The 15,391-nt window shown below is 32.7% G+C and overlaps 1 protein-coding gene across 1 annotated transcript; it reads left to right on the top strand.

Moving 5' to 3' along the window:
* The first annotated feature begins 3,547 nt into the window (after nucleotides 1-3,547).
* LOC127733644 (uncharacterized) lies at nucleotides 3,548-11,849 on the top strand. The gene is made up of 6 exons (XM_052242960.1): nucleotides 3,548-3,661; nucleotides 7,025-7,129; nucleotides 8,150-8,344; nucleotides 10,750-11,079; nucleotides 11,240-11,285; nucleotides 11,407-11,849. Exons 1-6 carry the CDS (start codon nucleotides 3,548-3,550, stop codon nucleotides 11,847-11,849), a joined length of 1,233 nt encoding a protein of 410 aa, XP_052098920.1.
* Nucleotides 11,850-15,391: the final 3,542 nt, after the last annotated feature.

The following is a 15,391-nucleotide window of genomic DNA, read 5'->3' as shown; positions in this document are numbered from 1 at the left end:
GAAAGTAAAGGCTTAAATTATGTTTTTCTGCTTACACATACTATATGTGTGAATATGGCTTCATTGTACAGGATGAACATTTGCTTCTGAGATAGATTAACCTCATAAAGTAATAAATGTTAAGGGGGTACCCAACACTTTAAATAAATTAAAGTTGGCTCGTTTGATTTTCATTAAATTTTGACAAAATATTTACTTTTAAAAATATAAAAATTTCAAGAAATTTGAACCATACAATTTGCAGAAATAATTTCATTGGATATATAGCAGGTTGACAAACACTAATTTTGATCATTAAGAAGTTTGATTTCTCTAAACTAATACTTTGTGATTAAAACGTTCAGCTGATTTTTAAAGAGTTAACTCCCTTGTGTGTTCTGTACCCCCTTAAGTTGAAGTTACAAGCTTAAATATAAACACTAGTCTAGTTTGTCATTGTGTGAGTTGATGAATGAAAATAAGTTAAGTGAAAACTCAAATTCCTAAAGTACTTGAACACTTATGACAGCGGGAAAACTGGTTAGAAAATTATCTAGAGCTTCCAAAAAGAGCTTTCAGATCTTAATTCTTTGTACAGACTCTACTGACTACCGGGTACTGGTATATGACTTTGTGAAAAACAAATAGCGAAATAATGAAAACAGAGCTATTGGATAATATTCAAAATAACTGTATTAAGGAGACATCCATCAAACAGAGACCAAATTGACTTGGATGTAAGCAACCATTTTCTCATGGATGGTCGTCAACAATAAACAAAATCCATAGTGTATAGTAATTAGCTGTCCAAGACCCTTACAAAACTAACAGTTATAACAATTCCAACATGAAAACCTTCACGATATCCAAATAGCATGAGTTCATATCCCAGCAAGGGAAGAACAAAAATCTGCTTCCGCAAATTTGCACATTTAACATTTTTGATCATTGTTGTGCTGATATTTAGAGTAATTATGAATATAATATGTGTTTTCAGCCGTGTATCACCTTCACTGGTGATCCAATAGATGGGTCTGTCGAAGAGTTGTCACTTGTTTAGACGTACTTATATATATATAATGGTAGTAAGCAGGTTTTTAGAACATCCGTTGTTCGACCTGTTAGTCAAATGCGTTTTGTTATGCCCCCGCCATAGCGGTAGGGGCATTAAGTTTTACCCTTGTCCGTCTGTATGTACGTACGTCCCAAAATTTGTTTCCGTTCTCTAACTTAAGTTTGCCTCAACCAAATGTTATGAAACTTATACACAATGCTTATTACCACAAAACACAGATCAAGTTGAATTTTGGTGGTGTCACTTTAACCATTCTAAAGTTATGCCCTTTATAAATGGAAAAATTGCAAAATTGTTAGTTTCTGTTCTCTAACTTGAGTTTGCCTCAACCAAATGTTATGAAACTTATAAACAATGCTTATTACCACAAAACACAGATCAAGTTTGAATTTTGGTGGTGTCACTTTAACCATTCTAGAGTTATGCCCCTTTATAAATGGAAAAATTGCAAAATTGTTAGTTTCCGTTTTCTAACTTGAGTTTGCCTCAACCAAATGTTATGAAACTTATACACAATGCTTATTACCACAAAACACAGATCAAGTTTGAATTTTGGTGGCATCACTTTAACCGTTCTAGAGTTATGCCCCTTTATAAATGGAAAAATTGCAAAATTTTTATTTTCTTCTAAATATCAAGTAATTTTTAAAATTGGAGTTATCTTCCTTTGTCCATGATTATAGTTGAATCAACTACAATGTAATGTTTAATTTTGACTTCCACTGATAAAACACAGATCAAGTTGAATTTGGGTAGTGTCACTTTAACCATTATTGAGTTATGCCCCTTTATAAATCGAAAGATTGCAAAATTTTAAGTTTCCATTCTGTAACTTAAGTTTGCCCCAACCAAACATTATGAAACCTATACACAATATTCATTACCACAAAACTGAGATCAAGTACAAATTTTTTGTTTCCGTTTTGTAACTTTATATAGATATAAGAAGATGTGGTATGAGTGCCAATGAGACGACTCTCCATCCAAGTCAAAATTTATAAAAGTAAACCATTATAGGTCACAGTACGGTCTTCAACACGGAGCCTTGGCTCACACCGAACAGTAAGCTATAAAGGGCCCCAAAAAATTACTAGTGTAAAACCATTCAAACGGGAAAACCAACTGTCTAATCTATATAAAAAACGAGAAACGAGAAACACTTATGAACCACATCAACAAACGACAACTACTGATCATCAGATTCCTGACTTAGGACAGGTGCAAACAAATGCAGCGGGTTTAAACGTTTTAATGGTACCAAACCTTCACCCTTTTTCCTTTAGTTTGCCTCAACCAAATGTTATGAAACTTATACACAATGCTTATTAATACATAATACAGATTAAGTACAAGATTTGGTGGCGACACTTTTACCATTCTTGAGTTATGCCCCTTTATGAACATAAAAATTGCTGAATTTTTCGTTTCCGTTCTCTAACTTTAGTTTGTCTCAACCAAATGTTATAAAACTTATACACAACGGTTCTAGAGTTATGCGTGTTTACAAATAGAAAAATTGCTGAGTTTTTAGATTCTGTTCTCTACTTAAGTTAGCCTCAACCAAATGTTATGAGGCTTACACACAATGCTTATTACCACAAAAATCGGATCAAGTTCAAATTTGGGTAGCGTCACTTTTACCGTTCTTCAGTTATGTCCCTTTATAACTTTATGATATGCAAGCGGGGGCATCATCTGTGTCCACATGTGGACACTATCCACATTTATTTTTATCTGTTTTATACTGACAATAAAGGTATGACTGTATTTATTTTATATGCTTTATTAGACATTATAATTTTATTGCTTGTTATATTTTACATAATCATGTAAGTGAAAAGGCGCATAGTCATAAAATTTATAAAAAAGGTTTTATAAGGCCTATTATAGCTTTCTACATACTATGGGTATTACTCAGTGTTGAAAGTCATATTGTGACCAGTAATTGTTTTAACATTCTTGTTCTTTGGTCTTTTGGTAGAAACACTTAGCTGTCTCATTCAGGTAATCATACCACGTCTCCTTGTTTGCATATAAAGAGTTCTGAGAAGTAAATTGGCATTAGCTGGCTAAGTTAAACAGTGCTATCACCACATTGATCTTTTTCTCATTTAAGACCAGATGGATAACAAATACCGGTTATAATATACGTGGAACATGTTTGTTCCAATGTAATAGTGTAGAGAATGGAAACAGGGAATGTGTCAAAGAGACAACAACCCGACCAAAGAGCAGAAAACAGACCAATGCCACCAGTGGGTCTTTAAAGCAGCGAGAAAATCCCCCTAAAAAACTTTATACATGTGATAGGTCTTTGTTAATTGACATGGGTCATATCATAGCTGATTTCTGTAATCAAAATAATTATACTTTGTACTATGTAGGTGACAGTGCTTAAGAATCTAAAAAATCTCATTCAATTTTTATTCTGACAATAAGATGAATAGAGATTGGGTAAGGAATCCAGCTAATGCATTTAGTTAAATTTTATCTATGTTTATAGGTGGCGCTGGAGGTAAAGGCACATGGGGTGCACCGGGGGATGAATTATTTGAGGATGGTAGTTGCAGGGATGCAAAAGATCCTAACTATGACTCAGATAGTCAGGTAAACACACATATGAAATTGTAATTTTTTTGAATCATTGAAAAAGTTAAGTAAATACCAATTAGATAGGGTATTTAATTGATCAAGTTCAAATTTGGGTAGCGTCACTTTTACAGTTCTTCAGTTATGTCCCTTTATAACTATATGATCTGCAAGCGGGGGCATCATCTGTGTCCACATTTATCAAAATATACTTTTTCACTTTTTTGGTCTTTTGGAAAATGTTGTTTGTGCTGTAGGTATCTAGACTACCAAAAAATTTGTTTTGCATGCACTCGTATAAAAATTGCAGTTTTTATCCAACACATAATCACTAAAATCATTAGTGATTATGTATAATCCCTGAAAATGACTAGTGATTTTCCATAATCACTGAAAATTTTAAGAATTATTTTACAAATTCCCTGGAATTTTTTCAGGGATTATCAATAATACAAAGATTTTCTGTTTGGTTAAAATAAATCAAATACACACAATTAAATCATATGTATAACCTCTTTATGGTTTGAGTGGACAGTTTTCATTCCCTGTCCTTTTATCAAATCTTATTAAAGTGAACAGTTTTTATACGCCCGTAAAAATTTTGACGGGACGGGACGTATTATGGTATACAAATGTTGTCTGTCCGTCTGTCTGTCCGGCATAAACATGTCGCACCGTAACTTGAGAACAACTTATCCAAATTTCATGAAACTTAACATAGTTGTTTCTTATGATGGTCAAATGATCTGTATACTTTTGGGTGAAAATAAGATTAAAACTTTTTGAGTTACGGGACTTAGTAACTAAAACAGGTGTGTGTTTTTTTTCACATGTCGCACCGTATCTCAAAAACAATTTATGATTATTGCTTAAAACTTTACACACTTCTTAGTTATATTAATTTTAAGATCTGTATACTTTTTGGTGATGATTCAAAATTTTATTTTTGAGTTATTGAGTATTTTGTAAAAAAAAGGGGAGGGGTTTTTCACATGTCGCACCGTATCTCAAAAACGATTTATGATTATTGCTTAAAATTTTACACACTTCTTAGTTATATTAATCTAAAGATCTGTATACTTTTTGCTTTTGATTCAAAATTTTATTATAGAGATATTGAGTTTTTTTTTTTTTTAAAAAGGAGGGTTTTCGCATGTTGCGCTGTATGTCAGAAACTATTTATGATTATTGCATAAAAATTCACACACAAGACGAAGGGTGTATCATGCACTCATGGCACAGCTGTTTATTCTGGTGATATTCTATTTAAGGCCAAAAAAAAATATATGTCTGTTTACGGTTACCCGACCGACCCTACTTTTGAGCACCGACCCTAAGTCATTTTATTTCCGTCGTAAAGTGAAAAATAAACTGAACTTGTGTCAAAAGCGAAGTTAGTGTTGCAAATAATATAAACCAATTGCCTGATACATCCCAATGTTCACAATCGTGAATATGACAGCTGTTTTAAGGAAATTCGCAACTCGTGTGATGAAATAAACACTTTGCCGTCATATTTTTCCAACCAATTACCAAGGGAAATAATCCAATCATTAAAAATACGGCCCATGATCAACTCGGACCACAACGCATGACTCAAAATCATGTCACAAAAAATAAAATGAAAAAATAAAATAAAATGGAAATACCGACCTACCTACCCTATTTTTTTAAAGTATGTAACCTTAAACAGACATATATTTTTTTTTGGCCTAACTGTGTTAAACCACATTTACTCATAAACAAATAGGTTTTTTTAAATTGAAATTAATAACACCAGCATAAATGCACAGATCATGTTATTTGCCGTACAACAAAGCGGATGAAAGTTAACAAACAATTAATTCGAATTAAGCAAAGAAATGCAGCCAAATGTCCAGAAACACAAACAGAACACATGCTTGACATATTGAACACAATTTTGGAGGAGGCTGTGATACCAATTCTGTATGTTGATCGTGGAAAGGGAAACCTCAAAAACATAATGGCCATCGTTCATAAAAGGGTTGAAAAGGATATTGCTTGGCTACAAAACATGAAATTATGCTCAGATAATACACACGGAATCAATTTGAGGTGTCTGATTGACCTTTTTAGCACCTTCAGATGTTTCTAATGAACACTTTATTTTTCTCCAGATTCAATATGTGGAGGCTAAGGGTTTTTGGGGTTTTATTTGGTTGCAAAAAAAAAAGGATAAGCAGATCAAATGCTCAATAGTAAAGGGTCTGGGTGGGGTTTACAGAATAGAGAATAATGGACAAACAGTGCAAAATAAAGGGCCAAAAAAAAAAAGAATAGACAAAAAAATTAGAATAGAGAATAATAGCGTGCTAAAATATACAGAATAGAGAATAATGGGCAGAATAAATAAAGTAAAGAGAAAAATTATCTCAAAAATTAAAGAATAAAGAAATGAGGGACCCCCCCCCCCCCCCCCCATCCAGACCCTCATGGTAGATGTCATCCAAATTTACAATGTAGCTGAGACCTACTATGTTATATTAGTCTCAGAATGTAGTTAGTAAAAATAAATGATTTGTATTAGAATATTGTGCTTAAGATTTTAATATTTATGTTTCTAAAGATGTTTAAATATGATTTTATAGAATAAATTATTTTACTTTTATTCATTGTCTCTTCATTCCAGTTTTTATGAATAATCCCTGACATTTTTCCTACTGATTATGCATAATTCCTGAAAATACATAATCCCTAATTTTACAAATTAATTCACTGTAACATATATATATATACACCACACAGTCATATCTTAAAAGAACGTGGGAAAGTCGGTACAAGATGGACAAAGAGAGATAACTCTAAGTTCCAAAAAAATGGGACTGGAAATACATTGGAACAATTAAAATTCATAAGTTGAAAAGAAACCGACAACATCAATGCCAAAAAGAAAACAGAAAAAAAAAAACGACAAATGGACAAATTACAGTCTACAAAACCTTCAGGAAAGATGAAGACTGAGAAACACGAACACATAGCATATACTCATTCAATCTATTTTGCATATTTGGAAATTTAGTTATCATCATTGGATTTCCTATTGATCACATAGTTCTCATATGAATTGCATGTCATCGTTCGATGTTATTTAATTCAAAAGATAAACTAATGTAAAAATGAACTTCATCTTAACTGTATTGACTGAGAAAGAAATGAACAATATTTTGAAAATATTATTTAATCTTTGAAATACACACACTGGGGCTGTGATATTGTGTAATTAATCGAAGATTGAAATTAAAAATGGATATGAAAAAAGAGAAAATGAACCCAAGTACTTTTTGTTGTAGAAGGCTTCCCCATGTCCCTGAGCCAAAGAGATATCACGTAATTTTAACCTTTGTCTTTTCTTATATATAGCTGAGCAGAGTTCTTAGTGAATTTAAATCTTTTTCTTGGTTAAAATCAATTACATCCGACCACATACCACATCCATTCACAAGACAGATGAGAGAGAAATACCAAGTCTTCCAGCTGCCGATTTAATTCAGAAACGAAAGGTAATACATGATTGCATACACATCATGACATCTTATGAAACTTTAATGTTATATGCGTTTTCTGATGCTCATGGTAATGGTAGATCTTTATTATGTTCTCTTATTCTAATTTATTTGGGACCAAGACAACACATTAGTCCCAGGTTTGATACACATAAACACTTTATTCTTTAATGAGATATTTTACTACGGATTGCCGAGTATTTATTAAACCTTCACGCAATATGCACGTTCTCACCGATTTTAATAAAAGCCTAGTCTCTTATACATATACCAAGCCTTGAATTTGTACATTGCACAAAAATGTTGGTAATAAACCAATACTACAGCACCCAATGCCACGACTAATGCATTTAAAAGTCAGCAAATTGTTTACAACAAAAAAAAAGTGTCTATACTTATTTCAAAGTAGAGGCGAAGGATACCAAAGTGACATTCAAACTCAATAATAAACTGACAACGTCATAAGAATGAAAAGACAAATAGACAAACAACAGTACACAAAACAAAACATAGAAAAACCAAAAACTGAGCAACACGAACCCCACTAAAAACTTGGGTGATCTCAGGTGCTCCGGAAGGGTAAGCAGATCCTGCTCCACATGTGGCATCCATCGTGTTGCTCTTGTTAGTACAAACCCGATGATAATTCTAATTCGGTAGGTCACATTCAAGCTTTAAAATTACACACATGTTAATAATCTTAATAATACAACAACACAAACATACTCTGAACTAGCTAGGGGGCATAGCATACATTATTGTTTTGGGGCCAGCTGAAGCCCACCTCTGGGTGCGGATTTTTGTCGCTGCGTTGAATACCTATTGGTGGCCTTGGGTTGTTTTCTGCTCTAGGTCGGGTTGTTTTCTCTTTGACGCATTCCCCGTTTCCATTCTTTATTATATGAGAAAAAAAGCCCTAGGCATTGAATAGATGTAGATTCCTACAATGTATATGACTATTATAATAATACCGATATAGAAGTTGAAGCAACTTTTTTTAGGAACAACTGATACCTTGACCAAATATAACATTGTAGTTGGAGGGGACCAATTAACTAGAGTACATTTAGAAGGTTCTAAACATCTACTGTTGCAGGCACTGAATCCTGTCAACAGGTTTGAACATCTGAATCCTGTAATCTGTGAATTTTGGCATTTAAAGCAGGATTTTCTAGAGGTAATTTGATGAGACTGAGCAAAATAGACTGAAAATAAATACAAAAAAGTTTTAATTCAAATAGGTATTAGATTTGTTATTTGATTGTTACGCAAGGACTTAAAAATCAATGATGTAAGCAACAACAACTTTTCCCTCCATCATTTACAGAAATAGTACATATTGTCCCCCGCGCAACGCTTTGCGGGGACATGGAAATACCTGGCGTCCGTCCGTCCAGTCTTGTTAGTGCTCTCACATGTACAATTCTTGCCAGATTTTTATGAAATTTATATCATAGGTTTATATCAGCAATGTCTTAGACAAGTTTGAAAATCAGTGCAGATCAATTATTTTTAAAAGAGTTATGCCCCTTGGAAACATTAATTTTATGGAAAATTGCATCGTTAGCGCTCTCATGTGTACATTTCTTGTCAGAATTTTATGAAATTTATATCATAGGTTTATATAAGCAATGTCTTAGATTAGTTCTAAAATCAGTGCAGATCAATTAATTTTAAAAGAGTTATGTTCCTTGGAAACATTAATTTTATGGAAAATTGCATCGTTAGCGCTCTCATGTGTACATTTCTTGTCAGAATTTTATGAAACTTATATCATAGGTTTATATTAGCAATGTCTTGGATGAGTTCGAAAATTAGTGCCGATCAATTATTTTTAAAGGAGTTATGCCCCTTGGAAACATTAATTATATTGAAAATTGCATTCGTTAGTGCTCCCATTTATACAATTTTTGCCAGATTTTTATGAAACTTAAATCATAGGTTTATATTAGCAATGTCTTAGACAAGTTCGAAAAACAGTGCAGATCAATTATTTTTAAAAGAGTTATGCCCCTTGGAAACATTAATTTTATGGAAAATTGCATTGTTAGCGCTCTCATGTGTACATTTCTTGTCAGAATTTTATGAAACTTATATCATAGGTTTATATTAGCAATGTCTTGGACGAGTTCGAAAATCAGTGCCGATCAATTATTTTTAAAGGAGTTATGCCCCTTGGAAACATTAATTATATTGAAAATTATATTTGTTAGCGCTCCCATTTATACAATTTTTGCCAGATTTTTATGAAACTTATATCATAGGTTTATATAAGCAATGTCTTAGACAAGTTCGAAAATCAGTGCAGATCAATTATTTTAAAAAGAGTTATGCCCCTTGGAAACATTAATTTTATGGAAAATTGCATCTTTAGGGCTCTCATGTGTTCAATTCTTTCCAGATTTTTGTGAAACTTATATCATAGGTTTATATAAGCCATGTCTTGGACAAATTTGAAAATAAGTGCCTATCAATAATTTTTAAAAGAGTAATGCCCCTTGGAAATATTACTTATATGGAAAATTGCCTTATGAGCGCTCGCATGTGTACAATTCTTGCTAGATTTTTATGAAATTTATATTATAGGTTTATATCATCAATGTACTTGAAGAGTTCAAAAATCAGTACCGATCAATTATTTTTAAAAGAGTTATGCCCCTTGAAAATATTGATTATATGGAAAATTGCAATGTTATCGCTCTTATGTGTTCAATTCTTGCCAGAATTTTATTAAACTTATATCAGCTAGTTTTATATCATCAATGTCTTTGACACTTTCAAAATTAAGTTCTGATCAAATATTTTTAACGAGTTATGCCCCTTGGAAATATAAATTATAATGGAAATCACATTGCATTAGCTCTGAAGCCTTCATTTCTCTTAAGATATTAATAAAAAGTTTTAAAGAACAAAAAAAAGTGCTTTTTTTAGTTATTGCCCTTGTACCTTGGATAGATAAAATATGTGCAACGCGGGGGACATTGGAACTCTGTTCTTTTATTTATTTATAATTAGTACAGTATTAGAATAACAAATAGATGAAATTAGTCAATGAGCCCATGAGACACCTACCAAATTAAGTACAATTGACGTAGAAGAACATCTAAAGGCCACCGTAAGGCCTTCAAACTTCAACAATGAGATATACCATTACCGTTTTTATACTGTATACATATAGGCAGCTATACTAAGGCACCGACATGAACAAATGTGAAACAGTTCAAACGATAAAACCAAACGTCGTATTTATGACCAAAAAATAAAATAAAAATAAACGGAAAACAAAACTGACAGACAACCACTGAGTAGCAAGCTGTTTACTCGGGACAGAAATTAACTGTGAATGACGCTTACAGAACTACTGCAATGATCCACCAATAAAAGAATGATGAGGGGATACATAATTATATTTGTGCATAAGACGACTATTGCACATAGTAATTGTGTCAATGAATATACGCATATATTAGCAAATATTAATTTGTATTAAAATGTCTTATTGCATCTCAAAAAAACAAATATATCTGTTGTAATGGAATTTTGTTTTATATCCATTATAAGCGATTATCTACATTTTTTCAGAAGTTGTACAAGCACCAGTTATACATCACAAAGACACTGAGAGAGCAAGGCACTTTAGCATATTTCAGAACTCTTCTCAGAAGGACAGATGTCAATGGAAAAATCAAGTCTAATTTTCAGGGACATGCCAATTTGATTAAAATTGTAGTTAAGAGGCTCATTGTTGAGCAGTTTTTGTCATTTTTTAATATGCAAAACGAAAATGACAACAACCCTTCCCCTGCTAATTTAAACATTCAAGATAATGTTTCTTCCGCCAATAAAATTACTAAAGTTGGGGTTCAACGGGAAATTATTGGACTCTTTTTTGAAATATTATGGGTATATTCCGTCTGAAAATATTCCCAATTCTACAGATGAGTTATTTAATTATTGTAATCAGTTATGCCTATGGGGTTTGCAATTTTTTGAAATGGATGATACAGTAAAGGAGGGTGACATCTGTAGAGTTATACCCAATTTCGCTCATAATATATCTTGCCTGTATAAGTATAAGGCAGAATGTATAGATTATCTGTCTAAGCATATGGCAGAATGTATAGATTATCTGTCTAAGTATATGGCAGAATGTATAGATTATCTGTCTAAGTATATGGCAGAATGTATAGATTATCTGTCTAAGTATATATGGCAGAATGTATAGATTATCCGTCTAAGTATATGGCAGAATGTATAGATTATCGTCTAAGTATATGGCAGAATGTATAGATTATATTCTTAAAGTTGAGTTTTTCTCATCACCTTTAAATAAATTGCGAATTTTAGAGGACAGCTTTGTCAATGTTAAAGGCGGTACATGTAAAAATGTTGAGGCTGACATGGTACAGGAACATCATGTTAGACACCAGAAAGATTTAATAAAACAGATAGGTGCAAACAAATCAAACGTAGCAATATCTCGAACTACAAGTGATAGTAACATACTAGCTTCTATTATCGATAATTTTGACACCTCAAATGGTATAAACAGGAAAACACCATCCTATACAAAGTTTGTTTTTACCGAGGAGGAACACATCATACGCCCAAAACTTAGGGAATTTAATTATTTTGAGTACAGTGTAAACAGACAAATGGAAGTAATAGAACAAAATCTTTGACACCATTCTGCCAAAGAAACAATGTTGTTTACCACAAGCGTATTAATACTTTTATTGATAAAGTTAAGTTTGGTTATCCTGTAGATGACGCAAATGATTCTGATTCTGAAAATGAGGACGATAATGATGCCGAGGACGAAGCACATATCGTCGTATGAGGTTTATAGTGTTCTATAATCACTTTTGATAGCCCTGTATTTAAGACACAAGTGCAATGATCAATCTCCCTATACAAATACGAGATTTTTTCGTTATTCGAGTTTTTGTCTGAACTACACTTTTCTGTCTCCACCCTGACCATTGAATTATAATGAAAGTTCAGAAGGAAATATTGATACATATATCTTTAAGATATGTTTGCTCTATAATTTGTCAAATTTATCATAGTAATACTAGTCTTCATTTCAAAATGTATGTCAACAAAAAATTTCTCTTCAAGCCCATAACTTTTATTCTAACATAACTGGCTTCATCTCAGTCAAATGTTTTTGAAATTGCGCTCAATTTTATATTCAATATCCCTACATCAAGAAAAATGGTAGGTTCAACCTTAAAATACTCACACGACGATATGTAAAGTCAATATAAAATAGTGCTTTAGTTGCTAATCTACGCCATTTAGTCTCTGATGGATGGTCGTCTCATTGGCAATCATACCCGTGACATCGTATTATTATATGAAGCATGCACATGATGTTGTTGTTTTTCAATTACTTATCTGAACACTGAGCACTCGATGTACAATGTTTTTATATGATTAATGATTAATGAAAGAAGACATTTCCGGAGTGGTGCTAAATGAGCCAAAAGGTGCTGAGAACTCGATGTACTAATTTTTTTTTTAAAGATTAATGGTAGTAGTCAATTCTCGAGTGGTGCTAAATGAGTCAAAATTGCTGAGCACTTGATCTACAATGTTGTTTTATGATTAATGAAATAAGACAATTCCTGAGTGGTGCTAAATGTGTCAAGAGGTGCTGAGCTCTTGATGTACTATGTTTTCTTTTTATGATTATTGGTAGTAGACAACTCTTGGTGGTGCCAAATGAGGCAAAAGGTGCTGAGCACTAAATGTACTAGGTTTTTTTTAATGATTAATGTTTAATGACAGTGGACAATTCTTGAGTGGTGCTAAATGAGCCAAAAGGTGCTGAGCACTCGATGTACAATGTTTTCATATGATTAATGATTAATGATAGAAGACAATTCCTGAGCGGTGCTAAATGAGCCAAAAGATGCTGAGCACTCGATGTGCAATGTTTTTATATGATTAATGAATAATGATAGAAGACAATTCCTGAGTGGTGCTAAATGAGCCAAAGGGTGATGAGAACTCGATGTAAAAAAAAAATTTTATGATTAAAGATTAATGGTAGTAGTCAATTCTCGCGTGGTGCAAAATGAGCATTAGATGTACAATGTTGTTTTTTTATTAATGACAGTAGACAATTATTGGTGGTTCTAAATGATCACAAAGGTGCTGCGCCCTCGACGTACAATGTTTTCATATGATTAATGATAGTAGGCAATTCCTGAGTGGTGCTAAATGATCAAAAGGTGCTGCACCCTCGACGTACACTGTTTTTATATGATTAAAGAATAATGGTAGTAGAAAATTCTTTGGTGATGCTAAATGAGCAAAAAATTGCTGAGCACTTGATGTACTATGTTGTTTTACGATCAATTATAGTAGACAATTCTTAGTAGTAATAAATGAGCCAAAATGTGTTGAGCACTTGATGTACAATGTTTGTTTAATGATTAATGATAGTAGACAATTCTTGAGTGGTGCTAAATGAGCAAAAAATTGCTGAGCACTTGGTGTACTTTGTTTTTTTTATGATTAATGGTAGTAAACAATTTTTGAGTGGTGCTAAATGAGCCAAAAGGTGCTGGGCACTCGATGTACTATGTTTTTTTTTATAGATAAATGATTATTGATAGTAGACAATTATTGAATGATGCTAAATGAGCCAGAAGGTGCTGAGTTGATGTACTATGTTTTTTTTATGGTTAGTGATATTAGACAATTCATGGTTGTGCTAAATAAGCCAAATGGTGCTGAGCACTCGATGTACAATGTTTGTTTATGATTAATGATTAATGATAGTAGACAATTCTTCAATGGTGCTAAATGAGCCAAAAGGTATTGAGCACTCGATGTACTATGTTTTTTTCTCTCACTATTAATGATTAATGAGAGTAGACAATTCTTGAGTGGTGTTAAATGAGTGAAAAGGAGCTGAGAACTCGATTAACCATGTTGTTTTATGATTAATGATAGTAGACAATTTCTGAGTGGTGCTAAATGAGCCAAAAGGTGCCGAGCATGTGATGTAATGTGTTTTTGATAATTAATTAAAGTAGACTTATATTATTACAGACTATTTAATATGTAAATTTTGAATATATCTGTTGTTCATAAGGACATTAGGATTAGCCAAATGATATGTAAAAAAAGTAACTGTTTACAACTTGAGACTATATAGTTATGTTATTGTTATACTGAACTTACTCATGTTATTGCTCACATATTTTATGAAATACATACAGTACAAATTAAACGTTTTTTTTCTGATTTTCATACCATTAAAATGTGGAAGTACTTTTCCCAAAATGTGGGTTATAAATAGGTCAGTATAACAAACTTTTAGACAAAAAGAGGACTACTGGATTCGACAATTGGGAACTGCGACACCATATGGTTGCAATGACAAAATTGATGGTATAGGTATTCTATCTAGTCCTTCCTGTAGCTCGGTGAATGTGATGAATATTTTTAAACTCTACTCCTCGACGTAGACGCAGTCTTGGTCATCGTCATTATACATCACCTACTTTGCATGATGTCTCTATTAATGACTTGCTGCCATTTATACAAAAGCCGTTAGGTATTCATCACATTCGCACGAAACTGTATTCATTACCCCTTTCAAAACTTCATTCTCTGTTCAATTTATGTTTGGAAACCACTGTTACAAACCCTTATTCAAACCAATACAAACTTACACTTACATTGGCACTCATACCACATCTTCTTATATCTATTTACAGCTATCATTTCGGATATTGCAAGTCACAGACTTTTCAGACCAGTTCGCATTGGAAAAGATGAAAAAGATAAAAGATCTTTTCTTAAACTTTCCTTTGCCAACAAAGGTCTCGATGGCGTCAACTTAGGCAATATTCTTCATCATAAATTAGTTCAGTCGAAAATACCTCCTTATTTTAAAGATCAGTCTGTACCAATAATTTCTACCTATACCAAACCAATTGCAACTAAAATTTTCAATTACAAACACGTTTTGCAGGATCTCAACATTGACGACTTCAAGTCTAAACCTCCTGATTGCACCTGTGCTAGTTCCCAATTCACATATAATCCGACTGGCCACGTTATTACCGGAGACCTCAACATTGTCAATAACACTTCCCTGCGAAATTTGTTATCCAAAGGTCCGAAATATCGTGAGCCTAAATCCATTTATAATTGGAAATACAACTTCAAAATACTGATGGATTCAGTCGAGGATTATGCCAGG

The sequence above is a fragment of the Mytilus californianus genome, unplaced genomic scaffold, assembly GCF_021869535.1.
Source record: "Mytilus californianus isolate M0D057914Y unplaced genomic scaffold, xbMytCali1.0.p SCAF_3, whole genome shotgun sequence".
In the NCBI taxonomy this organism is placed as follows: Eukaryota; Metazoa; Mollusca; class Bivalvia; order Mytilida; family Mytilidae; genus Mytilus; species Mytilus californianus.
This window is presented reverse-complemented; position numbering and strand designations above follow the sequence as displayed.

Excerpts from the sequence above, each read along its gene's own strand:
- LOC127733644 (XM_052242960.1), top strand. The coding sequence starts at position 3,548 with ATGTTTATAGGTGGCGCTGGAGGTAAAGGCACATGGGGTGCACCGGGG. Across the intron at positions 8,345-10,749 it reads TAAAGCAGGATTTTCTAGAG|AAGTTGTACAAGCACCAGTT; the intron begins GTAATTTGATGA and ends ACATTTTTTCAG. Across the intron at positions 11,080-11,239 it reads AAATATTATGGGTATATTCC|TATAAGGCAGAATGTATAGA; the intron begins GTCTGAAAATAT and ends TGCCTGTATAAG.